Source organism: Porites lutea, chromosome 4 (assembly GCF_958299795.1).
Source record: "Porites lutea chromosome 4, jaPorLute2.1, whole genome shotgun sequence".
NCBI lineage: Eukaryota > Metazoa > Cnidaria > Anthozoa > Scleractinia > Poritidae > Porites > Porites lutea.
The window spans coordinates 43,487,875-43,513,515 of record NC_133204.1 but is presented as its reverse complement, the minus strand read 5'-3'; the positions used below and the strand labels follow the sequence as shown (position 1 = coordinate 43,513,515).

Here is a 25,641-nt window from a genome sequence, read left to right as displayed (position 1 = left end):
ATCTGTGACGCATGTGCAGGCTACTAAAATTTAGGCGGATTAATTTAGGTTTCTGGGAAACTGCCCACCTACCCCTCCCCTAAGCATCATTTTGCCCTAAGTAAGAGGTAAGTGTTAATGTTAACTCAGGGGAGGAGTAGGTGGGCAGTTCCTCAGTTTAGACCAGTTCGGCTAGAAAGACTCACTGACTTTGGTCTGGCCGAGTGATTCGACTTGACTGACTAACTGCCTTGTGAAACTGACCGATGGATTAACTGATCTCTCTTGGATTGACTGGTAGTTATGGCACAACCAAAAATTGTAGAACTTATAAGTTACAACCGCTCTTCACACACCTTTCAACATCTTAACTGCCACAGTGAGCGTATCAGGCATATTGTTCAGTCCAATCGCTTTTGCTTTAATGACTCGACCGAAGGCTCCTTCACCCAGAACATCTGATAGGACCAGTTGGTTCCTTTCTATCTCCCATGCTTCATCATATGGCACCTCAACTTCTAACACCTACAAAAGGTCATTCACTTCACAATAGTAATGATTCAAAATGTAAACAAGAACAGAGATAAGTTGTACAGTTGTAAGTGGAACAGCAAAAAAATAGTGGGTAGTGCCGAAAAGTGTTAATTGCGCTTCCTAACGTCAAATATCTTTAGGCCAGGCGGCCTGCGAATACAGCCGTCTCTACGTAGATTTGTCCGGTATCTGGTCAACGAGCGCTGATATTGGTCGACGAGTAATTTAATTCTTTTAGCCATGTTAACTGTTACCTGTATTAACTATTAAAAATAAGGAGTGTAAATAAATACATAAATAAATTAAAAAAAATATATTTAGACAAAAGATCTTGTAAATGTAACCACCAGTAAATTATTGCTCACATGTTTAAATCTTTTTGTCCTTCATTTCATTTTGGATTGCCACGTAAATGATACTGTAGTTTTTATTTTAAATAAATGTTGTCTGTTAAAGAAAAAACGCAATTTCTTCAATTTCCAACTCCCCTTTTCAAGCAAAAGCAGCTACCACAAAGGCAAAATTTCTCCAAAATTATTCGTTATATAGGGCTTAAATTTTCAGAGATACTACTAATCTTGCTATGCTGTTTCAATATTCAGAAACGCCGTCTTAAACGTTTTATAGCTACAGAATGATAAGCATATGTTCATGGGGCAAACAAAGAAGACAAAGGTTCTCCTATGGAGCGTTTTCACTCACGTGGCCACAGCATCAATGCAAATTTACTGAACCAAAAGAAAGCATTTGGATAAAAGAGTTTAACGACAACAGGACTAGTTTAGAACACCAACAAGGGCGCCGTTTCATTGTTTTGGAACACCAATATGGCCGCCGTGACGAAAACGCTCTTTTGGTTCAAAGTCTTACATTTGTGAGTCTTGAATCCAAGCGATTACGAAAGCTTCTATTTCGTAAGAACATAGCTGCTGACCCGGTAGATGAGACCGACACCGTTCTTGTTGCAAAACGTTGTGGCTGAACGCTGACCTGATCAGAAGCCACGTCGTATTTAGCGTCTGGAAGTTTTACCGTCCCTTTTCGCCTTCGCAGCTTCACACAGGCGAAAATAATACAACAAACTATGAGTACCAACACAATACTAGAGACAACATAGATGATAATCTCAGTTCGAGTAACAGACGACGTTGATCCAGGAAAGGTGTTTTCTTGCCAAGAGGTTGGTGTGTTTGTGGTGGAAGTTGGGAGCGATCCTGCAAACGTTTTAGATACAATATGACAGTGTTAAAGCGAAGGGAGCTTACAAAGTGGGACGGAGAATTCCGTGTTTATTTCCTTCCCCCCCCCTGCACTTTCTACAGCACTAGCTAAGATAGACGGTATCGATGGGTAAGGGTTGTGTAGGATAATTTTATTTTCAAGGACGACTGTTGTTGGTAAAAGAACCACAACATAAAGATCTGACAACAACGTTCTGTGGAAGAATAAATTTTACATTTTCAAAACAAAAACAAAATCCAGTTTACTGGAACTACATGTACTAATAATCACAGATACCAAGACTGACAAAAAGAGTCGGAATACCCCATAGGTCACACCTTCCTTTGAAGATAAATGCAGCAAAGTTCCACACACTTATTCTCTAATTATTATCACGCGGAATCATAGAGGTCTGACAAGTATTAGCGTCTCTGGTGACGACTGATGAGGTCAAGACAGTTTTTCGTAGCTGCTGAAACCACAGGGCGCAGAGGAGTTATTTGTGACCTTGGCTGTAGTTAAATTTTACAGCTGATAGCTCGAATCGCCTCCGTTTACTGTAGAATCGAATATGAACTTGACCGATCAAACCGTCATGCGATCGTTTTACAAAGCCGGTAAAATATTATATAATGCACAGTGGGAGCGAACGCCGCCCAAAGGGCGACGCATTTGGAAAGCGAAACTTTCCGAGCGCTGTTATTCGTCGCAATCATTTCCTTCAGCGGTTTTCCTGAGCATTGGATAACGTTTTGCCGGGTTTGTAACACGATCGCATGACGTTTTGCTCGATTCTACAGTAAAACGAAAGCGATTCGCGATATCAGCTGTAAAATTTAACTACAACCAAGATCACAAAAAACTGCTCTGCGCCGGCCCTGTGTTAAAAATGGCTATGAATTCACTATAACAGCTTTAGTCTCCCATTCTATCACTTAGTCCCCTATTCTATCAAATTTCCAAAGGATAATCCTTGTTAGTATTTACCAAATCAGTGAATAGCAATTTTCGCGTGTTTTGATTGGCTCCTGTAACTCGGAACATCCTTGGCTAAGTATTCACTGTTTTGCGATAGGAGCCAAGATGGCGTCTCGTTTCGAGACATTTTCGGAAAGACCAAATTTGAGCGATAAATGAATCATTCGCACAAACAAATACCAAGAAAGCGACGAACTTTGGCTGGTCGGTGATTACTGGTAGGTAGAAAATTATTTTCATGCTGAATTTTTGCAACAAAATCGTAAAAATGCACTTGACAAAATCCTCGAAATGTTTGTAAATTGTAAATAAAGTTCCTACTAAATGACGTTTTTTATTTACAAAAGGTTACTTTTTTCATTTTTATCCAACTGATTTGGTAAGTACTAAAACAACTATCTCCATCATGTTTGGTGAAAAGCGCAAGGAATTTACCTGGACGCTTCGCGTCTCGCGATATTCACCACTATTCACCACCCCCCTCGGGGGATAGTTGTATTAAGATTTTATACCTGTTGATGTTGTAGGAGTTGGTCTGTGAGTGACGGTAAGGTTGGTCTGGCGTGACTCGGGGCCAATTTTGTTTACAGCTCGACACCCATAAAGTCCAGACTGATTGATCGCCAAATTCTGTAACGTCAGAGTAAATGTCACATGTGCCATTTCCTGATTTCCCCCGTTATATGGTGGCTGTTCGTACAGTCGCGGGTCAATTAAAACGCCCAACTTGTCCTCATCCCGAATGTTCGTGTCGCTATAATACCAGTGGTACTTCGTGTTTGGGTCAAAGGTCACTATTGTGCAAGAAATCTCCACATTTTGACCGACATAGAGGGGAGACTCCTGTTCCCATATTACTAATATGGTGGGCTGGCTGCGAATTACGTCTAAAAGAAGAGAGAAAAATGAAAAAACGAAAAAAAGCAAAGTCAAGGTAAAAGGTATAACACTAGAAGTACTAGTAGAGAAATAATTTAACCACTACTAATAACAGAAATAAGTACAGTGGAAGTGTTATATAAGGGTCACGGGACTGGCAAAAGTTGTTTGCTATAACTTGGCTTCGTTATATCGAGGTTCTTTTTGGCAACTGGAATTCAAGCAATCTTTTTTTCGGGTTAATTTGCAATTGCTTAAATTGCAGTTGCCACTTTCCCGATCATACTTTCATTTGGATTTGTATTTCCGCAGTTCACATCATCTTCATTCTATGTTTCATTCCTTTCACGGGTTGAGATGAACTCAACAAATTGGCCTGCTCCCAATGCATGGGTCTTCATAGCTCAGTTGGCAGAGCACTGCAGTGCTAACGCAGACGCCATGGGTTCGAATTCCGTTTAAGTCCCGAGTTTTTTTTTCGGGTTAAATTGCAATTGCTTGACTTGCAGATGCCAATGAAAAAATTTGAAGTCTTTTACAGGCAAAAATTACAACCGGAATGCGAGCTAAAGTGGTAACACAGTATCGACGACTTAGGGACTCTTCATATGAGCCCGGTTGACCGGGCTGGCCCCGTTTCCGAAATCTCGCTTCACCTCTAAATCCTTTGTAAAATTTCCGATGTGTTCATATGAGAGGGCGGGCTGGCTCGGTTCCCGAGATCTCGGTAAGCGGGCTGGAAATTTTGCCATATGAACACTTCATCCCGGTTACCGGGATGAACGGCGGGATGAACTCTGGCGGTCCGGATGGGATCGTCTTGCATTGCCTGCTGTATCTTCCACATCAGAAGCATCCCATTTAACTGCAGTGACAGAGCGTTAAGAGTTACCGATGCTAAGGTAGGCCCGAAAGTTAAAATTTTTGTGTTTCGCCATGTTTGCTTTGTTTCCCGAATTTGGCGCCAGAACTCGTTCCCAGGATCTTTGACCTTTTCTCATCTTGGAAACCGGGCTAAAATTTCTCATATGAACCCAAGGCAAAATTCATCCCGGTAACTGAGCCAACCTGGTCAACCGGGCTTATATGGAAGGCCCTTAGAGAATGTGGTTGGTCGGCAAATAACCAACTGAGTCGCAGATGAAGGAAGTGGTGAGGTAGAAATATGAGCAAGTGTGCTATCATAACGGCCAAAGCACCCTATCTTTAGTAGCCAAAGAAGTTGAGACAAGAAACTCTACTATGGAAAAGTGCCAGATGAAAGTAGTTTAACACTTAGTGGAGGAGAGGCTTCTGATGAAACTAACCATATTGCGGTAATTGAAACTTATTAAGAATATTATGATCCCTTCTGAAGACAATGAGGAACAAGCCAACATCTACGCGTTTTATGAACCAGCTCACGGGAAAAGATGGCCAGGAGGACAGGTACAATGATGGATAGTACCTGATAAGAACTTTAAAATAGGTGACAGCCGATAAGCTGATTAGAACCAACCCAAATGGAGCGTCATACATACAATATACTTCATTTGAGTAGGTTTAGAAAGGCAGCCATGGGCTTATGAGGACTCACTAAAGTACAAATAATTACGAAATAGAGATAGCAACATAGACAAGCACTAAAAGTATTGACAAATTCAATTAAGATAAAGCTGAATATTAAACTAGATTACGACTCTTACATTAATTAATTTTAAAATAAAACTAAAAATATATTAAAAATAGATAAAATCCTTTAATTTCATTGTAATAATAGATGCTTCTTTGTTAATAGAAAAGGCCTCCAAGTCAGCTTTGATTGTTCTCGCAGAGGTTTTAAAACTATTTACACTGTCCGAATATTGATAATTTTGTTTAAAAAATTCCATATAACAGGTCCTCTGCGCCATAAGGAATGTCCACTTAGTTCGGACCTGGACCTTTTGGTATAAGCATTTGATTGACTACACGTAACGATCTTCTAGAGACTTTCTTTGAAAACAGTTAGTCAGGCAAAAAGGATAAAGAGTCAAAATAAATATCTTGCGTCAATATAAAGACAGACTTCTTTTAAAAATAGGAAATGGAAGGCCAGTTACTTTTTAATAAAAGGCATTCAGCATCAGACAAGAACAGGTCAAAGTTGAAAATAACTCTTGCTGCTCTCGAATGAACAGAGGCTAGGTGTGAAAGAAGAGCTGTAGAGAAGTTTCCCAAGATCAAGATGCAATAAGTAACACTCGGAATTGTTGTCTTGAAATAAATCTCTTGCAGAGTTTCACGGGAAGGTAGTTCATTCGTTTCGGTGCACCAACCTTTCAGTGCAAAACATTTTCTTACATGAGAAAGATGATCAGACCATGAAAGTCTATTATCTAGTTTCTCACCCAGGCAGGTTGACGATTCAACAAAGCGTACAAAACCATACCCAAAGCGCAAATGAGGCAGTGGGCCAATAAAAGGAGACTTCCTAATTAGCATAGCTTCTGTCTTGATTGGATGTATGGTGAGTTGATTATTAATGCTCCACTGCAGCACCATCTCTACCATAGTGCTGAGAGCAGCAAAAACTTCATCGATAATTTCACCAGTAACAGATAAGGTAGTGTAATCAGCATATAAATAAACATCCCCTGTATCGCCAAGGCAGGTAGGAAGGTCATACAAACCGAATATAGCCAGAAGAGGATTTGCAGCCATTAACAACAGTAAACTGAGATCGTTTGGTGATATAACACATAATCCATTAGTGCACAGACCCAGATCAAATATGCCAATAGCTTGAAGCATGTGTTATAATACTGGGTGCGAAACAATGTCAAAGGATTTCTGGAAATCAATGAACACTGCTCCTACACAGAGGCCATTACCTAATGCCTGCTTCCATTCCTCAGTCATGGATATGAGCATGCTTTGTGTGGATAGGCCTTTCACAGAAACCCCATTGATTCCGGTTTTTAACATTGCTATCAGCGATGTGCTCGTCGATAATATGACACACTCGGCTGTCAAGAAACTTGCTGGGAATAGATAAAAGTGATATGGGCCTGTAATTAGAAACTTCAGTTTTACTGCTTTTTTAAAGATTGCATTCATCTTTGCTTTTTTCCATGACGTAGGGAAGCAATTATTAGCTGAACAGAACTTAAAAACTGTAGACAGAGCAGCTGCAGCAGAAGGACCAGCAATAGCCAAGCTATGAGTAGAAACGCCACCGGGACCTGGTGCTTTGTTCCTTTGTATGTTCTTTTGACTTAAGATCAGAGTCTGGTGCAGTTTGCCTCCAAATGTTGAATTGAAGGGGTGACTCTATAGATATGCTGGTAGAAGCTGCAAACACTTGGAAATTTTTTGATTGAGCTAAATTCTTTCCGACATTAATGAAAAAGTGTAAAAGTAACAGACTTTTTGTAATCATTTACGAGTTCCTCATCACTTACCCCTTTAAGTGTTCCGATTTTCACGGCGACAGACTTCGAAAAATCTTTTGACTCAGCAAATCTTTCCTTTCAATAAAGGGTCTCTGCATTATGCAACAGCCTTGTAAACTCATTCCTTGCAATATTATATCTAGCCCAGGTGTCTGCAGTCAGGGGAGAACCATCCCAGGCCCTAAGTGGTTTGTATCTCGAATTAATCCAGGGTTGGGAGAACTTCCTAATTTTTGCTTCTCCTGAGGAAATATAACCATCAAGGATATCCTTGTACATACTCTCCCACGCACAGGTAACATCATCCACATCGTCAAAGACAGAGCACAAACACCCACCACGGAGCATATACAAGTCGTTCATATTGAAAAGCCGCCTTGTTTGCAGTCAACTTCTTTAAAAACTGTACAGTTTCTTCAAAACAGGGCGTTCATTTTGCTCTTTGACATAAAACAGTATGAATAAACTTGTGATGGGCAATACTGTAGTCAGAAACACCAGATTTGAAAATCTTGGGCAAGTGATTTGTTAAGATCAAATCCAGAAGGGTACTCGACGACCCAGCAATTCTTCAGTGGGGTTATGAATCCCATTTTGAGAATTAAAAGCCTGGTAAATACGTTTCAGCTTAGAACCATTGCAATTAGAAGAGAGCTAGTCAACGTCAAAATTACAAGCTATTACCACTTTTTCCTTGATAGCCACATTTTCTCCACAACACAGTAAAATTTGCCAAAGAAATCAGTGCGGTCTCCGGGAGGTGTATAAACACAACCAACAAGCAGACGTTGAGAAATCGATGTCACTTCAATCCAGATGGCTTCAAGATCAGGCACTTCGTACATAGTAAAATAGATTGCGACACCTCCACCAGCTTTGTCACAACCATCGCTTCGTAAGAGTTGATATCCACTGATAAAAACCTCGTTGTCCAAGACATTTTCAGTCAGATGTGTTTCCGAAATAGTAAGAATGTCTAGTTTAGTTTGTTCGATATTAACGCCTTAACAGCCCACGTACATTGGAGTGGCCGATGCATACAAAATCGGTCAGTGTAAAACTCAGACTGCGGACTGCGGACTGCAGACTGCGGACCAGGGGTAAAATGAAGACTGTGTGTAAAATGCAGACTGCAGACTAAGAGTAAAACGCAGGCTGGGGTAAAATGGAGACCGAGCATAAACTGTAGTTTAGAAAGGGTTTTTAAAAGGGCAGAAAAATCCCGCAAATACTTGTAAACGAACACTTACTTGACGACATCTGCTTTTACAAGTCCATTCCTTTTAATTCTTCTCTGGAACGTCATCGACGACCCGAAAACAAAATAGCAATCTTGAACCTTTTTTTTCCGTCCGAGAGACTTCACGCTTCAACTTTAGATGCGAAGTGTTCGATATACGTGACCAGGGACAGTGAATTGGTGCAAAACCACGATGTTTACGCTTAAATGAAAGCTGCTGACCCAAAATACTGTACAGGAAGAATATGGCGATAAAAAAGGGAGTAAATTTGAAAGATGTTCTGCAGGAAATTTGGATGACCTTCTATGAAAGTATTGCAAATCAAGGTACGCAGACTTAAGCTGTTCGGATGTTCATTGAGACTTTTGCCGAATGTGCAATGCACTTCGAATAGTAAGCGAAGTGTGTAACTGATACCGGCTAGCCATTTCACCGATTTGGAGAAGAAGGAGCACAAATGGTTAAAAATGTCTACAGTCTTTATTCTGCATTTTGCACGCAGCCTGCGTTTTACTCTCAGTCTGCATTTTACACCTGGTCCGCAGTCTGCAGTCTGCAGTCCGCAGTCTGCGTTTTACACTGACCGGATACAAAACGCCGACCGTACGATGTCACAGGGTTAGAGCCGGTGTCAGGGCCTGGGTTAAGCTGAACACCACCGGAATGGATGAGAAGTTCAAGAGAGCTGTGTCTCACAAGCTGCATCGTCATACAAGCTGTTGGAGCGCCATACAGCGGGACTCTGGACTGGTGGTATTTGATAAAATCAAGATGGCGGCCGCTAAAAGAAGCCAAAGGCACAGCAAGGATGAGGATCCTTGCTGGAGAGAAAGCCGCCAAGCAGCTAGGTCGAATGCAATAGCCGTTCATTTGTCGAAAAAGTTGATAAACAGACAAAGAGATTGCAAAAAAAATACAAATAAAGGCCTCGAATGGCGAGACTAATGGCCGAGAGCGAGAAAATCTTGACCGGCCACCATGACGACCGCTGATCAACCGTCCTCGCAGTCGCTTGCATAGCAGCCAACTGATAATGGTGATAATGATGATGATGATGATGATGATGATGATGATGATCATTATGATGATGACTTCAGTGGAACCTCGATATAATTATAACGAACCTCTATATAACCAAGTCCTCGATATAACGATCGATTTTCTTTGCCCAAGTACATGTAATGGTAAATATATGAAAAAGAACCTCGGTATATTAAAGAAACCTCGCCATAGCGAACAACTTTTGCCAATCCCTTAGCCCTTCGTTTTATCGAGGTTCCAATGTATTAAGACAATAGCAAATAATAACACTAACCTTTGACTGTAATATTGTAAGTATAAGTCAAGAACCCAAACGCGTTAGACACATTACACATGTAGGATCCGCTATCCTTAACATCCAACTCATTTAATTCCAGTTGGTAGTCGTAAGGACCCGGTCTCTGACCAGACTTTTCGTATATCTTGCCGTCTTTGTACCACGTGACAATCGGAGTAGGCTTACCATCAGCCTCACACATTAAAATCACTGACTTTCCTCCTACCCTAAATTCTTTTTCGGTCTTCCTCATTAAATCCAGAAGTCTAAATTGTGGTTTTTCTGAAAAGTCAGATAATATTGTTAGTGAACGAGTGGAGGAAATTTTTCAATTCTGCAGCAAAGAATATATTATCTCTTTTAGTCCTAGAACAACATACTCCCAACATTGATGGGAGTTGTTGCATCCGTTTGCACGAAGCTAAAAGTTTGACCCGTTTCAAACTTTGTGCAACAACATGCAACAGGGTGTGCAAAAGGACGCAACAGGTAACACCTAACAATATTAGGAGTTGTTGGCCAACAATGACTGTTGGGAGTCGTTGCGTACGTGTTGGCAGGCTTGTGCAAATGGAAGCAACAAGCTCAAGTCCCAAACAATGTTAAGCTATGTGCAAACGGACGCAACAACTCCCAACATTGTTGGGACTTGCTGCGTCTGTTTGCACGTAGCTAAAAGTTTGACCGGATTCAAACTTTGCACAACAACTCCTAACAATACGCAACAACATGCAACAACATGCAACAGGGTGTGTAAACGGACGCAACATGTAACATACAACAATGTTGGGAGTTGTTTGCCAAAAATGTTGCGTCCAAGGTTTGCACGAGGCACAACACTCCATTTTGTTACCAATTTTGTTAATTTATTCGCCATTTGCCCATCTCCCATAATACACCTCGTTTGCTCCCCCACCCACCAAAGTTAGCAGTTTGTCCCCAGCCAACCAGGGGGCCATTTCTACAAAAGGTTTGCGGACCAAAACTTAGAATTCCAACCGAAGATATTTAATATAATCCTTACACTCTAATGTCATTGAGGTTTAGGTATTGATATAAAAAATCTAACTGTTTATGGGACAGTCCATTTTACGTTGTTAGGGACGAAAAATTACAGACTTCCTTGCGTTGAGGGTTAATTTCAAGTGTTGACTTTCAACCCTTAATGTTTTTGTCAGCATAAAGCATATTACTGTAGTGCCATCAGTAAATAGGTAAAAGTTCAATTTCTGCGAGGAGCGATAAATATCGTTGAAATAAAGTAAGAACAACAAAGGAGATGTGCAAATGGCGAATTATACTTTTCCAAACATCAACAATACAGTAAAAAAAAAGAAATAAACAACAACAACATAACTGGATAGCACAAAACTAGGTGCTGCTAGTAATGCAAGAAAAGCCATCGTACCTCCTGTGATGTTGTTAGTAGGTTTTACAGTAGGATCTGTCACAAAAAATGAAAAATTTCACTGTTAGTCTCCTATGGGGTCAATAATTTTTTAATTATAATTTTTTTTTGCTTTTTTTTTCTCGCGATTTTCTACCGTCGTTTTAGATGAGAAAATTGACGAAAAAATTTGAAATAGAAAACTGGGGTCTCATAAAAAATGTTTTCAATCGTCGATTAATTTCCGTCAAACAAAGACTTTTGTATTTGCATTTCATAAACTGAAATTTACGAGTTTTCTTGAATTCTTGCTCAAGGTTAGTTTTTGGACACTACAGCATTAAGAGCATTTCAAGTCAAACTTTCAAGGAAAAAATTTGAACAAAATATCCATTACCTTCTACCAAGAAATTGATGGTGCAGTTGGCGCTTCCATAATCATTGGATGCCACACAAACAAACAGTCCACTATCTGATTTCTCAACGTCGACTATTAGAAGATATCTGTACTTTTTAACAGTGTAACGGTCAACTGCTGCAGGGATCACCTTCCCATTCTTGTACCAGTTGTAGGACACAGCTTCTTTCACACTGCAAACAAATTTAACTTCCACCTCTCCGACAGGTTTAACAATTCTTGGTTGAGATGACTGTTTAACTTGAGGAACTGTTACGAAGAATGACACAAATTGAAATAAAATGAATATCAATGACACATCGAGCATTTTGAGGCTATGTCAACAGTATAACGTTTTCAGCTGTACCAAGATTTGAGTGACGAACGCGAGTTGCAAAACAGTGAAATTCTTCAGTGAAGAAGTTCTCATGTGTGGTTAACCCATGAGTAAACGACGTAACAAGTCCCATCAATGCTGGGAGTTGCTGGCCAAAAATGTTGCGTCCGTTTTCACGGGGCTTTAGTCTGGATTGTTTTATGTCTAAAGCCCCATGCAAACGGACGAAACATTGTTGGCCAACAACTCCCAACATTGATGGGAGTTGTTGCATCCGTTTGCACGAAGCTAAAAGTTTGACCGGTTTCAAACTTTGCTCAACAACATGCAACAAGGTGTGCAAAAGGACGCAACATGTAACACCTAACAATATTGGGAGTTGTTGGCCAAAAATGTTGCGTCCGTTTGACGGACGCAACAAGTCCCAACATTGTTGGGAGTCGTTGAGGCTACGTCAACAGTATATAGGACAGCTTTTCCTGTCAACATGAAAAGATATCTGGTACAGTTTGAACGGCAACGGCAAATAACAAACCGTTCAGACACCGAACTTTGTACCAGAAAGGTTATCTGCGGGAACGAAGCGTCCATTTACGCAGATACGTCCGTGCATACAGCTGAAATCTGGAAAAAAAAAAATAGGTTACAAGCAAAGGACACATCTCGCCCTTCGCTTGTAATCTCTTTGATGGCGTCACTGCTTTACCCCTTTTCCGTAAAGACTGTACCTTTTAGGTACCGATAACACCAGAGATGGGTAAAATAAACAACGAACTACTGCATTTTTCCTTCTTAATTATTTACTGAAAAAGAAAAACACAGGAAATGGCATTTTGGAGACCCTAAATTTAAAAGTTTTTTGGGGCAGTATACCCCTAGACCCCCATAATTTGGAACGTCTTCGCCGCTCTAACTTTTCTTCCGTGCGTACGCCTTCAAAATCTAACGCTACGCCCTTGATCTGAAAAGGTTTGGTGCATTAAATTCCAATCTTAAATTTTGCCCGAACGTTTACTTTCGTCTCAGTGTGTTAAGTCAGTCCTCGCTTCTACTCATCTACTTCCGCTACGGCCCTAATACCTGTTCACTAGCTTTACAACGAAGACTGGTAAAAACCTATCTGATATGTGACGATGCACTTTCAAGGTCGGCAAGGCGCAGCCTTCGCCCTGTTACAGAAATCGCGCCAAAATCGCCAATATGCATGGTTTTCGTGTCGTCGCAAGAGTTATCCGCTAGGAAGTGAAAAAGCCCAATCCTTTCCGTCCCAAAACAAGTTAATGGTTTTGGCAAGATCATCGGTCACAAGACTGCAACTGCGAGGATCTTCGTTACATTTAGAATAGTATATTTCATTAAACTGCTACAGGGTTTATAAAGCATTTTAGCAGGTTTATAATTTGGATATATAATCATTATTAATAATAACCTAATACTTGTAATCCTGTAATTTAATACTAATAAACGAACAAACTCGCACAAAACTAACTTTTCCTTTATTAAATGTAAACAGACATGAATGCTTCATGCACATGTCCACCTTCTGAAGACTAAAGGTACAATTTTAATTTAAAAATTGTGTAGGCTTTATTTACCAAGCAAATTATGGCCTTCCTGTTGGTTGAAAAATTAGGTAGTAGAATAAAAATTCGTTATAGGACGGTCCACTTCAAAGCAAGTTTGTGCGCTGGTTGCGCACGCTATGATAAACATAGCTGGCTCCAGGCATTCAGATAGCGAGGACCGCGCAAAACAAGGGACCTGCAACAACGCCGACGACGGCAGTGAAAACGTCGCTAAAAAATTGAATTTGCGTTCTTTCAAACTTAATCGCGTCTATTTGGCCCCACTCAATATGTAAAATGCAGGCGACTTTTCCTGGAGTTGAATTCTTAAGGATTTTATTCAAGTTCAAAAAGAGGAAGGAAAATTCGTCGTCGTATGTCCACGTCCTCCATAAAACGTCAAATTAGGAGGTTTCACGTCGTAGTCGTGCAGTGGACGTCAAAGAAATGTACTAAAAAGCGTGATGCAGATGCAGAGCTGTTGTTTTGATCATTAAATCTATTGTTTTTTGAAATTGTCGTCGTTGTCGTCGTCGTAGATGCTTAAGCTCCCTACAACAACAACAACGACAAGTGAGCAGGAAAAAACACAGCAGGGGAGTAGATGCGAGGACAGTCGATCAAAACCTAAGATTTGAACTAGTTATAGTTGTCACTAAATCTGCCCCCGACCTTTTAAAACCCGAATGAAGACTCCTTGCGGTTGTCCATGTATTTGCCATGAACCTTTGAAATGCAGTTTTCGTATTAGAGTTTCTGAGTGTAATTCTTTTGTTCTCTTTTGTGTTTTCTCAATTATTACACTTTGTTTCCTGGGTTAATGAAAATCCTCATACATGACATGCCTAGGATGAACAATTGTTTTTTATACATCTCATAATGAGTTCAACCAACACTGCAAATGTAATAGAACGCGTGTTAAACAGCAAAACCATCTTTAATTATCTTTTTGTAACTAAATTTCCTATAACTAATGTGTCGAACGGATGCTTAGGCTTCGAGTGTGACATTCTTGAACGCAATAGGTGTCCCCTATTAGTAGAGGGCCTGCCCCTCGGCTAGTTTTTCTTTCTTGACACATAAATAAAGTTTCTATCTATCTATCTAACGTCGAACGCAACTGATATGAATGATTTCGCAATAAACTAACCCTACAAAAACATGGACCACTGTTTCAAGTTTCTCACCTTTGAGATATTTCCCAGTTCATTTTTTCTGGCATGTCCTTGTATCAAACAAAATAATCATGGACCACTGTTTATTAAACCCTGAATACCTTAATATAGAACAAAACTCGGTTATTTCACGTTAGCACCTTTCTTGTCTTTGACTGGGTTTTGAGAAATTTGAGCTATTCCTGATGTGGTTTGAATCGAGTTTGTCGATCCACGTTGACAAAACCAGTTCAAAGTTCTGTCGATCCACGTTGCTGATTTGTGTCTGACAAATCAAGTTCTTTAATACCAAACAATTGCAGTACTGCTAAAATAACTTTTTAACTCTATAGAAATATGTATGTCGCAATAACCTTCGCGAAATTCGGTTTGGTAACGGTACTCAAGTTAAGCCCTGTCGGTCGGGGTTACGAACTGGACAGGTGACCAACCGCGAATATCGTGTTATAGGTCCATGCGTTGTTCTTTCTTTTCTTCTTCTTCTTTTTTGCGTATTATGTAGTGCTATTGTTAACAGTGTATTGAAAAGCAGATTTAGCATTATTTCGCCGCCCGCATTTAGAAAAAGACAAAAACAAAGAACAAATATGGCCCGGTGCAGTTCCCCTGAAAATTATTATTATTCGGGCCGTAATACGGAGCTGAAACTTTGCAGACTTTGATCTATATATCTGCGGGGAAACCGGCAAACTAAGAAATCTGGGTTTTCGACAGTGTAAAACGATCATAATTCCTTTGATTCCAATCTCCTGTTCCTCTGTCCGTTGTTGGCGGCGTTGCCTTCGCTGTGCTCATCGATGTTCCTTCTACTCCGCGGTTTCTTGTTGACGTCTTCTCCTTCGTTGTTCACGCTGAATTTGAAGTCGGCGTTCTCGCTCTCGAGGAGTTTCGATGGAAAACCTTCCTGGGCGAGGATTTGGAGCCACTTGTTGTGCTTGTGTGCGACACAATTCGGCGAATGCGACTCGTTGACAAACCCAGTTTGCGGGGTTGCTGAGCCAGGCGCACATGCTGAAAATTAACCGGGACCACCGTGCGCGCCTAGTTTCATCAAATCGGGAAAGTTTCGCATACTAACAGTAAGGGACCGGTCATTATTTATCACCTGGGGGGGGGGGGGGGGGGGGGTCGGAGGATTTTGGGGGGGATCACTTGATTTTTAGGAGAACAGAGGGGGGGATCAGTCGTAACTGAGAGCCCAAAAGGAGGGGATCACTGAAAATTTTCGAAGGATTCAGAGGGGGGACCACTTAAATCTGCTTGAACAATGCCAGTTTGAAAGCATACAACATAAATGTGCCCATTCTGCTGGGAGATGATGGCATTTGCAATCTCAATTTGTTCTATTAACACAACTTTAATTAAAAAACGGAAGTCTGTCACACTGGCGAATGTGTGCATTTCAATTTATATCGAGAAAGCTTTGTTTTAACGCTTTTATATTTTTCCTTTTCTAACGTGCTCATGACTTAGCTAACAGTCAACTGTTCGTATGCTAGTTTTAACTTTTGTACCAGATGACCAAATAGCTGAAGTTACTGTACAAGCAAACACTGGATGAAAAAAAAAAAGGAAAACAAAAAGAAAACAAACAAAAAAACGAACAAAAAAAAATTATAAAAATGTGAGCAAAGCTACAAAGGCTGATCTATTACATTATAGATGAAAATAAAAAAGGAGACAGGAACAGTGGCCGATCCTAGCCCTTCCAGATGGCCGAATTGTCGCTAAATATGACCTGCTGATAGGGACTTGGCGGACTGCTATTTGGCACTCTAAAAAAAGTAACTTTGCAGTTTCAAGCACTGATTGCAGTTTCAAGCACTTTGCAGTTTTAAGCAAGATTGCTTGTATGTCAACTGAATTCAGATGTCTGGATCCAGACTAGAAAAAGACACGGATCAAGAGACACTTTTAAAAAAAGACTGCGCGATAACGGCTTTATTATGCTGTAAGTACATCATAGTTAGAAATACTACCTGTATATGAACGTTTAAAACACTAAATATACACGTCGAAAGGTGAATATGGGTACAAAGACATGGGGGGGGGGGGGGGGGATCACGAAAGTTATATATAGTTATGAGGGGGGATCACTTCAATAAAATAACATTTAAAGGGGGGATCGGCTAAATTTCATCGTGTTTAGCCCAAAATCCTCCGACCCCCCCCCCCCAGGCGATAAATAATGACCGGTCCCTAAGACGATACGATACTTCTTCTTTACGCGGCGGACATTAGGGTGTCTCCTCGGGTTCCGGCCTCTGGGCCGGAACCCTGCGGGGGCAATTACGCGCCGATAAAGTGGGCGGAAAGAGCTTTTGAACACAAATTTCAAAGGCGCTCCCTTCTTTCTCCCTCTTCCTTTCTTCTGCTTCCGCTTTTTTCCGTCCGCTCTCCATTTCACGACAGCCTCCACTATATAAACGCATGGAACAGGCAATGATAAACCGGGCCATTTTAATAAATATCAAATATCCTGGGCTAAAAATCCTTCTTTTAGAAATAATAAGCAGAGATATATGCTAAAAAAAAAAATTAAAAAGGCACGTAAAACAGCAAATGTTTAATATTTGCTCGAAGAAAAATCAACCACAAATGTATTAAAGAAGTACAAGGGCAAAATATCGACCAAAAAAGTAAAATTAAAATTTTCGATCTCCGTCAATTAGAAACCGCAATTTTGTCACCTAGACTAAAATACAAACTATTCAGGAACAAGTTTAGTGCAGCCGAAATGTATAGACTGACAGGTAATCAGATTTAGATTCTGCGTAGGAAGTTGATTCTGAAGTGACATTTATTTAAAGCTATCAATTTCCGTCTTTTAAAATCGGGGTGATTGCATTTGTTATTAATTATTGTTATGTCGCACTGAGTTTTATATTTCCATCCATGCTAATGTCTTAAAGTAAGGATTTATAAAAGCTCAAAAAAAATGTGGTGACAAAGGAGGTAGAATTACCAGTGATCATTTAGACATTTGGTATAAATAACCTGTAAAATGAATTTAGTGGTCAGAAAAAAATTATAAGTTAAGTAAAAAATTTGCTTTACACTACCCCGTGTCAAGAAATTTATGTTTAATAAAAGCTTTCTAGAGGTTGTTTTTGGCTTTTTGTCAGGGTCCACATTCAATTTTCAGAATTCATTAATTGTCCAAGCCCCTTTAGCTATCTGCCGTTTTTTTTTCTTAAATTATTTGGATAACCCTAGGGGGAGCGTTACCATTTTGTACGGACAATTCGGTGAAGATTTTCCGACAAATTGCGGCTAATATATTTTTTTCGACCCGAAAACAGGAATGGGATTGAGTTGCACCATTTACAAAATACCGGTAAATTTTTCGCTTGCTTGGAAGCCTGGCACTGGTGATCCACAAAAATGGTATAGAAAATTTCGGTCGTTTAGGTAGAAGCGGGAAGAAGGCGATACTTCGGAAGGCTTTCCCAGCGGGATGAATAGTTCCCAATAGTATTTTGAACAATTGAAAGAAGCAAGGCTGATTTTACAGTTGGGAATATATTATATACTTCTTGAGTTACCAATATTTCGAAAGGCCCCGCCTTTCTAACTGCGTTAGAGTACTCACCAAAATTACCGGGTGTTCTATACAAATGGTAAGTAAGATTTCAATATCGTTATGGCGTTCAAACAAATAGAGCCAATAGCGTAGCATATCAAAGTCCTTTGAAGTTCCGAGTTTTATATTCAATTTCCTTGTATGTATGTAGTGCTAGGACGATTTATAAATTTAATTAATGCTGTTTATAAGCAAGAAAAAACCTGCATTACTTTAATAAAAGACGACAAAATATAAACAAATCATTTCAGTCTCAACTTGTGTTTTCTAGAAGCAGGTTTTACCTTGCGCCCGGGTTTCTACGCCTGTTTGTCGTTTGATCCTTAACAGCAGCAACCTCTCTTAATAAATGCGAAAAGTCTGCCGTCATGACCAAGAGATAAAATCCACCATTTCTGCGGCAACGAGGGACCATGAACTGTTACATGTATTATTTATCAGATAGCGAAAACCTTAAAAACAGAGAAGCAATATTTCTGGCAACGAGCCTCATTGCACAGCATGTACTGTTCGTGTTCGTGTTCGTGTGCGTTGAGAAATTGACCGAACCACTGCATGAAAACCGGTTTTCTTTGGAATCCCCGACCCGTACATACCAAAATTGTGCATCACCTCTGATGTATCTCTCCTCTTTCAAATATATCCTACCTATACCAATCAGACATACCAACAATCAAATTCAAATAAATCGGGAGAGATGACTTGTGTTTACAGAAGCGAAAAAGCGACAATGACAAATTGAAGCCGGCTTACTCGTTCCGATCTAAAATTAGACTTTTACGGCAAAGTCATCTTTCCGAGATTGCTAGGTTTTGGGAAACCTTACTAAGCTCTTAAAAATTATGTTTTCACGCTCATTGCCATCAGCGTAGTATTCTCTCGCCGATTACGAAGAGTTAGCCCAGGTAGCTACAATAACATGCTCTAGGAATATTTACATATGTTGGCTCACGCGCACGAAACTAACAACGTTGTCTATTTCACTGTATTTTGATATAAAGTTCACCTACCTCCAGATTGTTGGGCTGATGATCCAATAATTACCCAAAGAAGTAGAAGGATAAATTTACCATCCAAACTATGACCGTATAAGCAATTCATATTTAGAGTTTAAGTCCAACTCCATCCGACAAAAGCTCACGTACTACGACTGTGTTTTGTCACGGGTCATGACGGGGTACCTTCGTTTAGTACAGTTTTCCTTCGTCCCTGCAGAGGGCAAAAGCGATAAGCAGGATGTTTACAAAAGTTTGGAAACCAAAAACAACGTTTCTGCAAAATCTGCAGCGTTTTCGGCAAATATCCAAACCTGAGATCGTCTCGTCATTCGGAAAGAAAGAAGACTGTCTCTATCGAGCATCCGGCCGCAAGATTGTTCTGGATACACGTCACGAGCCGTATTTTTTGGCTTAATAATTTACGTAAATGTTCTCAAATAAAAGCAAACAACGCCGACATAAGCTAACTGGCTACATATTTCTTACCTTGTGTAAATATACTTCAAAAAAGAAGCCTGTAAAGCTTCTGAGTGATTCTTCGCTTCAATTCAAAGCTCGACGTGCGTTATCACAGATGTGTATGCTAACGCGAAGATTCGTTTGTAAGTTGATTGCTCGCAGAACATAGATGTCGCATAAAGTTGTTGCTAAACAAATGCCCAGACTGTTAGAGTCGAGCAATCGCTGACAAATCTCGCAAAAATATTAGATTTTTCTAACGCACGTCTCGCTGTGCGTAAACGAAATGAACACATGGGCACGCATGGTTGACTATTACATCTAAATTACTCTTGACAGTAACTCATGAGTTGTCAACGCGAGCCATTCCTTTTGTGATATATCGATTCCAAAACTTCCGCAGGTGAGACAAAAGGCTCTATTAGACTTGAAACTATACTACACTCAGTTAGCGGCTAACCAATTCAACTATTTGCCACGTTTTCAAGTAGTTAAGAGAAACATCAAATTGCCTGTAAAAGTGGACAATAAATTAACGTCAAAAAAGCTTTATTGCCACATCACAAAAGACTCCTGCCACTTGACATGACATAAGAATAAATCAGCTTTGTTTTGTTTGATTTTTAAAATTAAAACGTCTGGAAGTCCGTTACGCAACTGTTTTTTTTTTTCATATTTTTCACCTTTTTTCTATGAATAGAAAAAAATTTTTCCAAGCTGTCTACTGATACCCTGTTTCCCTACTTCTTAAGCTTCAAACACGCAAACTCCAGTCAGTAACTTTTTCGACCACACCGTCTTCCGGGACAGTCTGCTGAGAAAACAGTGAACCCCGCTGATAAGGAAGGAGGCCATAGAAAGTGTTCGTATTATAAAACGGTGTGTCCTTATTAAGCGGGTCATATTGTTAAAGTCAAAAATACACCTTTTTATTTGAACGAAATACCGTGAAATAAATAAAACAGGACATAATATATATACTAGAATTATTAGTGTATTATCTGATGCCAAATAAATGCAAAAATCTTAAAGATATGAAGTCTTCTTGTTCGTCTATCTGTACTAGTAGCCTTTAAGATAACGAAGGTCGATATTTCGTGCATTATTACATGTGATTCGGGCCCTTATTGTTCGAATTTTATCACATGTATTCGAATCTACAAGGCTAAGAAAAAAAAATGATGATCACGCGAAATATTGATTCAAAACGTTCCCTTACCTTTAGTTCAGGCCGGTCTAAACGCCGTTTAGTCGACTTTCTTTCCATCGAGTACTGAACGCTATAATAAACAATAAGACTTCATATCTTTAAGATTTTTGCATTTATTTGGCATCAGATAATACACTAATAATTCTAGTATATTCCGACTATAAATGACCTCTGAAGCCCGAACCCACACATAGTGCGCTTGGGCTGCCTGTGGTAATTGCAAGAACAAATTCTGCCCTCTCGAATTGTGAGCCGAAACAACGGGATTTAACTTTGAACTGAGATCAAGCTGGTCCTGTCGAAGATACTAGGATGCCCCTATGCATATTTAAGCTTAGTTGCCCTTGCAGAAGAAGAAACAGAAAACGAATTGGATATTTCAGTTTAGTTGATGTCATTTGTCTTCCTTTGTTTCTACTATGACCTCTACGTATACGGATGTTGTGCAGTTTAGCAATTGAAAACAGTGGTATATAAAGGCAATTTAATTTGCCCAGAAGACAGTGAGAAGATTTATTTTGTTAGGAACCCATATAACAAACTAGCCGTCAGAGGAAATGTCATCAAGCAATTTAACCACCTTAGGGCTTTTTATGGACACTGGTTTAGCCGTCATTAGTATAATTCGATTGCAGGATCTTAATATCTCTGCATAATGGCATTCTTAATTTTATAGAATTTTGAACTTTTATTATTAATTATATCTATTTCCTCTTCTTTTATGTAAGGTTAAGTTACATCTATTTTTTAGAATTTGTAAATGAATAGTTTTTTCTATCTTCACTTATAATATATAGGATTGTTTTTGTTCTCTAATGAAGGACGAGGGGTTTCTTTTGTAACGGATGGAATTGTAGATAGTGTTTTGATGAATTAATTAGATTTTTTGTAACAACAGGTTGATTGTAAATAGGATTTTAATTGAGGTTTTGTAATAAAGATTCTTTTCTCTTATTTAACCACCTTCACCCATTACAAAAACGTGCTTACCTCCATCGAAGTAAAGTTCCCGGCCGTCTTTATTTACCTGTCGGTCCTAGCAAAATTCAGGATATAGTTGGATTTTTCTAGTAGATTTCTTCCAATTGCAGTTGTCATCCGTCGTTCTAGCTCGCGAACAAACCAGCTGACTGGAGCTAATTGGCAACTTCGTTGGAGTCTCGGTTGCCTTGCCTTTTTTTTTGTTATCCTGCATCATCGATGTCATTTTATCCCATATCGCAAACGTTAGTGTGTGAAGGTATAACCGAGGGATTTGAGCAAATCGGAAACGGCCGAGAAATATTTTCAATTGATTAAGGAGCCGATCGGCTCCTGTTGTGTATGAAAGAATGAATGAATAAACAATAATAATGATGATGATGATGATAATAATAATAATAATAATAATAATAATAATAATAATAATAATAATAATAAATACTACAATTTTATTGAACTTTGAAAAAAATTTGCACATAATTTACAGAAATATTTGAAGTAAGAATTAAGCACTATATAACATTAAGAATTATATAAATCATAAAACTAGTAATCACTGTGTCAATAACGATTTCGCCAATACATTTCTTGCGGCTCAGATGCGGTCAATGACTCTTGCAGGCAGTCCAGAGTTTTAAATTAAGTCATTACAAAAGATAATTATCCGTCTCTGATATTAAAAAGAAAACAAGTTAAAAAGAACAAAATCTCGTGTTTCTAAATTCCTTATTCCTTAAAAAAAAATTAATAATAATAATAACAAATAATAATAATAACAATAATTAACCTACACAAATCAGTACAGATGAATTTATTGGCGGATAAACAGATGATTAAACAAATGAATGATTGAAAAATAAATAAATGAACAGTCTCTTCAAAGGAGTAACATTTCTAGTTGAGAGGTGAAAACATTTTCAGGTCATAACGGCAGGAGGAGTGAGAGCAAAAGCTAACGAAAATAAAAAATAAAGCCGCAATCAATAATAATGGTTATATGTCAGGTTTGCAAATACTGTTTTAATTTATAGTTTGGTATTGAAGATTTTACTGATTTACCAAAGAGCTCATTAAAGATCCGGCTGCCCTCACTGGTTTGTTGCTGTTTTTTTGCCTTCACGTGAGTGTTTTTGATTCAGGTCATAACCCCGGATGTTTGATAATTAGGATAAAGGACATTCAACTTTAACTAATGGCGCGGCGACAAAACGATGCTTTACAAAAGAAGGTCATCTCTGCCATTTATCATGGATCTAATTTATTTGAAGCAGATTCGCTCGAGACCGTTTTCTAGGAGACTAAGTTGTCACATGTAGATTGGGACATACTATACTAGTTTAAATTGGGAGCGACAAAAAAAAAGCAAGCAAGGAAGCAAAAAGCGCAAGGTAACACTGACATTCCCATCCTTTTCGTTCACAGTAGACATCTGGAAAAGGGAAAACGAGAAAGTAACGTACTTCTTTGGTGACTGTAAAGATTTTCTGAACAGAGCCGGTATTTTAGGTATTGACAATGCGGAACTTGCAATGCAACTGAAAACCAGATATCTGAACAATGCAGAATAGCACTTGAAACTAAATAGTGGGATATGGATGAAAGAATATGCTTAGAAAAGGCTTGAAATTGAAACGTGACTCGCATAGTGATTACAAATATTTGTGTAGCTTTGGTTAAAGTTAATTTGCGGTATTTTCCTCCCCTCTGGCGTAAGGACATTTAATTTTATTCCACTCAACGTCTTTCAATTTTATGTAGTGAGGGCAATGAAGGTTTCAAAGTGATAGCGCATGCTCAGTCACCCTTTGCCTGGGTGTGCAGTTTTCATGATCTTTCTTAAAGTTAAGTACATTTTTTTGGATAATTTACCTGATGAAATGTGTTCCATGCCTTTGAAAATAACAATAAGTGTGTACATGAACGGAGAAGAAAAGAATATAGAAATGCAAGGACCGTTTTGTAGAATCAGGCGCCAGTCAGGTTCATTCCCAACTGATAACGAACCGAAGCGGAATGATCGATTATAATCCATGGCAAGACGTTGAGACAATCGACAAAGTTTTGTTGCAGAATATAGGACCATTCCTAATAGAAAGCAAACGGAAAAGCTGCTTCATGATTTAATTTGTTTGTGATCAAGAGATCACTGCATCAGACTTCCGCATTTTCTAGCTTCTCTCCTTAGTGGCCCAGTACTTGAGAATTGGCATGATGTATCATCAAAAAGGAAAACAGCAAATATTAACTACGAGCATTCCTGTTGGTCTTCACTGTTTTCACTGATTTAATTCTACTTTAAAGCTGATAAACTGGGAGATCGCCAGTGCTGGATCCAGATCTTGAGATAAGGGGGGAGGGGGAGGGGGGGGCAGTCATCCAGACCCTGAGACTAGGGGGTGCAGCTCTCCAAAAAACCTTTTTCGGCCCTTCGGGCCTCAGTTTCGTCTAACAATAAGCAGGGGGGCCCGGGGCCCCCGGGCGCCTCCCTGGATCCGCCACTGATCTCTCCCCATGTCAGTGAATCCAAGGAATTCCACGCTGTGGATTCCGGACTCAAGGTACTGGATTCCGGACCCTTTGTCAGAGAAACTTGGATTCCGGATTCCAAAGCCCTTATATGGGGAGAGGGAGATCGCCGAGCTGGGAGCGTTCCAAGAAATGCTCTCTGCTGATCTTTAAAATAAAAAAGTAAGGTAAAACTTTATTTAAACAGGGTAGCCCATTCAGCTCTAAGGGGGGTCTCCATAAGGACCCTGTATCTTAAAAAAATTAATTTGCATTAAAAATTTTAATAAACTATTACATTTAAAGAGCCTAATTACAAATACGATAATAGAATTTAAGAATAACATTAAAATTAAAAGCCTGAAAATACAATGCAAATCACATTTAAAGCCTGAAATATAATAAGATATCAAAGTTATGATAAAAAGAAAAGTCTTGCTCGGCGGCAGCACGTCTGAATGTTTTCACTCCTCACAATGTTTAAAGGGAGTTTGTTAACAACAACAACATTTATTTAAACGCGATAAAAATTACAGCGGAACTGATGTGGTCGTGTATCTAAGAGGTCGACAGTTTACAAATGAATAAAAAGCTTAAAGTGCCTATCACCTAAAATTAATTATTTTCTTATCTGAAACTACACCTTATTAAAATAACTTCTGCGAAAAAATTTTGCGATTTGAACCAAAGACGATTTTTTAATAATTTTTTTTAAAAACGTTCAAATTTGCCGCCATTTTTGCACACCATTCATCTTAGTCTTCTCTCGGAGTAGGGCGTCATATGACGTACTTTAAGGAACACGTGACCTTATCGACAGGAAAACATTAAGAGTTCTGATAGGTTTTTCTTTTTCAGAAAAAACTTTCTTCTTGCGAAGACATTGTTATTCAATCCTTACTTGTAATTTATCTTTTTTGTGTACCGCTGGGTAATGCGAGTTCCTTAATTTACGTCACATGACGTCATATGTGAGCCTGCTAGTTTGCATGATCAGCGGCGTGGGTGTACCGCAAAAATTTAGACCTCAAAAATTGGTAAAAAAAATCGCGTTTTGTTCACACCGCAAAATTTTATCACAGAAGTTATTTTAATAAGGTATAGTTTCAGATAAGAAAATATAAAATTTCAGATGATGGGCACTGTAAAAACTAATTAAAATTTTGGAAAAAGATCTAACCTATTTGAAGAAATATATCTATAAACTGTGCTATTCGCACGAATTCTGCGTTTAAGAGAGTTTTTGCGCCAGGTCCTTTTCCCAAAATTCTGCTTAACATTTGGTAGGGATAGCCTCATACTTTGCCTTGCGGAATAATTATGAATGTTCGAAAATATAGTAAAATATAATGAAAAATAACTCGGAACTAATGAGTGAAGACAGATAAAAACGAGTTTAGCCTTGTGGTTAGAGCGTCTGCTGGAAAGAGTCGGCCAGTGTAGCTGCTCTATTGCTTCAGATGAGCGATAGCAAGGTGTGA

The 25,641-nt window shown here is 39.2% G+C and overlaps 1 protein-coding gene across 1 annotated transcript in view; it reads right to left on the bottom strand.

Annotated features, from left to right (window-relative positions):
• The window catches only part of LOC140933712 (fibroblast growth factor receptor 4-like), a 28,038-nt gene extending 8,062 nt beyond the window's left edge, over window positions 1-19,976 (bottom strand). The window contains exons 1-8 of the mRNA XM_073383324.1: window positions 19,492-19,976; window positions 19,018-19,216; window positions 11,348-11,617; window positions 10,972-11,007; window positions 9,561-9,845; window positions 3,225-3,599; window positions 1,384-1,727; window positions 336-504 (exon numbers count right to left, since the gene is read on the bottom strand). Coding sequence (XP_073239425.1) covers window positions 336-504; window positions 1,384-1,727; window positions 3,225-3,599; window positions 9,561-9,845; window positions 10,972-11,007; window positions 11,348-11,617; window positions 19,018-19,108 — 1,570 coding nt within the window. The 5' untranslated portion in view covers window positions 19,109-19,216; window positions 19,492-19,976. The remainder of the gene's footprint in view (window positions 1-335; window positions 505-1,383; window positions 1,728-3,224; window positions 3,600-9,560; window positions 9,846-10,971; window positions 11,008-11,347; window positions 11,618-19,017; window positions 19,217-19,491) is intronic.
• Window positions 19,977-25,641: the final 5,665 nt, after the last annotated feature.